Genomic DNA, 1,799 nt, shown 5'->3' on the forward strand with positions numbered 1-1,799 from the left:
AGATGCGGGTATCTAGCAGTAATGACTTCTTTCATTGTGAAATTAGTGCTTTGTTAAGATTTGTTTTAGTTATATCAAAGCTGCTTGATAATGGCATGCCAATTGTAATTTCCTAGACACTTTTCCAAGAACTATAATAATCAGGTATTAGCTTCTCTTTTGGTCGTATCTCCTTGATGTGTAAATCAAGGATGAATAAACTTTGAGTCCTGAGTATGCTGCCAGTGAGAATAAGCTATACAATGCTAGTAAGTATGACTGTTAAGCCTAAGGTACAGGAAGAGGAGAGAAAATACGAGAAAGAAGTAAAGTCAGTAATGGTAGTAAGAGAGAAGATCACAGTTTGGAGAGAATTGTTTTATGGTGGTTGACTTAAATGTCTGGTTACTCCTTCCTTGATTTTTGATAGCATCTTCCTATAGCTATATCTCATGGTGAAATTATGGTCTGAATATACTTACTTTCTTCTTATTGGTACTTGTTTCCTCAGTTTCTTAGTAGCCACAGAATTGAAAATGGAAAACCTATTTTATTTCGGGGAATGCAGCTTCATCTTCAGGCTTCGTTGTCGCTGTATAGGTTCTTTGCTTCTGCTCTGATTTCTGTATCTTTGCCTGTTAGGAAAAAGGTCTAAGGGATTAAGGAGAGAGAAATCATATTGAGATTGAAATATGTTATTTTTGTTAAAGTTAACTTACAGATTTCAACTAAAATGCTTACAGCCTACTGTTTTACTATCTAGTATTGTGGTACTGCTTTGGGGAAGTTTTTTTTAGGGGATTGGCACTTCATGTTGATCCCGTTTGGTGCATTTAATAGATTGCTGATCAGAAAAATAAATGCATTTGTATGTAAAGGAATTCATAATATATATTGAATTAATCAGCAGTTTTAGACTTTACGTCACTCCAATTTATGGGTGCCTACTCTCTTGTACTTTATATCCAAATTTATAGATCTATTTTAAGAATTCAGAGAATGTATGGAAGATGGCTCTGCTTGCCATGAAGTGAAGAAACCAGGGACTTTCTCCAGAACCTTGGAAGTTGATGTTGGGTCCAGCTAGTGTTCGTCCTCTAAAAGTAGTATCTAAAGCCCAAATAAGTTGCATGGCTTTCTTTTGTTAAATCCAAATAATAACCATTCAGATCTTAGAGGAGATTATAGATATTTAAATACATGTCAGTTACCCAGGATTCTGTGTAAACCATATTCCCATTTAATTGAAACACATTAACAGCTGCTTTTATATTTGTGTTTTGTAGTTTGTTTTGTCCATTGATAGATTGTTTTATTATCTTTCTTTAGAAATTGAATTCTCTCTCAGTTATACCAGTGCTCAATTCCAGTAGCTACACTAAAGAATATGGAAAAAAAGAAGTGAGTCTTTCTGATTGTCTGAATAGAAGTGGATCATTTCCACTAGAACAGCTTCAAAGCTTTCCCCAACTTTTACAGAATATCCATTGCTTAGAGGTGTGTGACTGGACCATGTGCTTCTTTGCATTTTCTGTTTGAACTGTATGGCCTTTGTTTTTTTTTTTTGAGACAGGGTCTTACTCTGTCACCCAGGCAGTAACACAGTCATGATTCACTGCTGCCTTGAACTCCTGGGCTTACGTAATCCTTCCACCTCAGCCTTCCAGGTACCCGGGACTATAGATGTGCATCACCAGTGGGCCTGGCTAATTTTTCAAAAAAATTATATCAGGCCAGCCTCGGTGGCTTACACTGGTAATCCCTACACTTTGGGAAGCCAAGGCGGGCAGATCACTTGAGGTTTCAGCAGTTCAAGACCA

General features: G+C 36.7%; 1 protein-coding gene across 1 annotated transcript in view; it reads left to right on the forward strand.

Moving 5' to 3' along the window:
* The first annotated feature begins 541 nt into the window (after positions 1-541).
* Positions 542-1,799, forward strand: part of LOC105537079 (centromere protein I-like) — a 38,816-nt gene continuing 37,558 nt past the window's right edge. Inside the window, 3 exon segments of the mRNA XM_011976550.1 lie at positions 542-628; positions 957-1,085; positions 1,309-1,476. Of these exon segments, the coding sequence (XP_011831940.1) occupies positions 542-628; positions 957-1,085; positions 1,309-1,476 (384 nt within the window).

This window comes from Mandrillus leucophaeus, unplaced genomic scaffold, assembly GCF_000951045.1.
Source record: "Mandrillus leucophaeus isolate KB7577 unplaced genomic scaffold, Mleu.le_1.0 Scaffold1685, whole genome shotgun sequence".
Lineage (NCBI taxonomy): Eukaryota > Metazoa > Chordata > Mammalia > Primates > Cercopithecidae > Mandrillus > Mandrillus leucophaeus.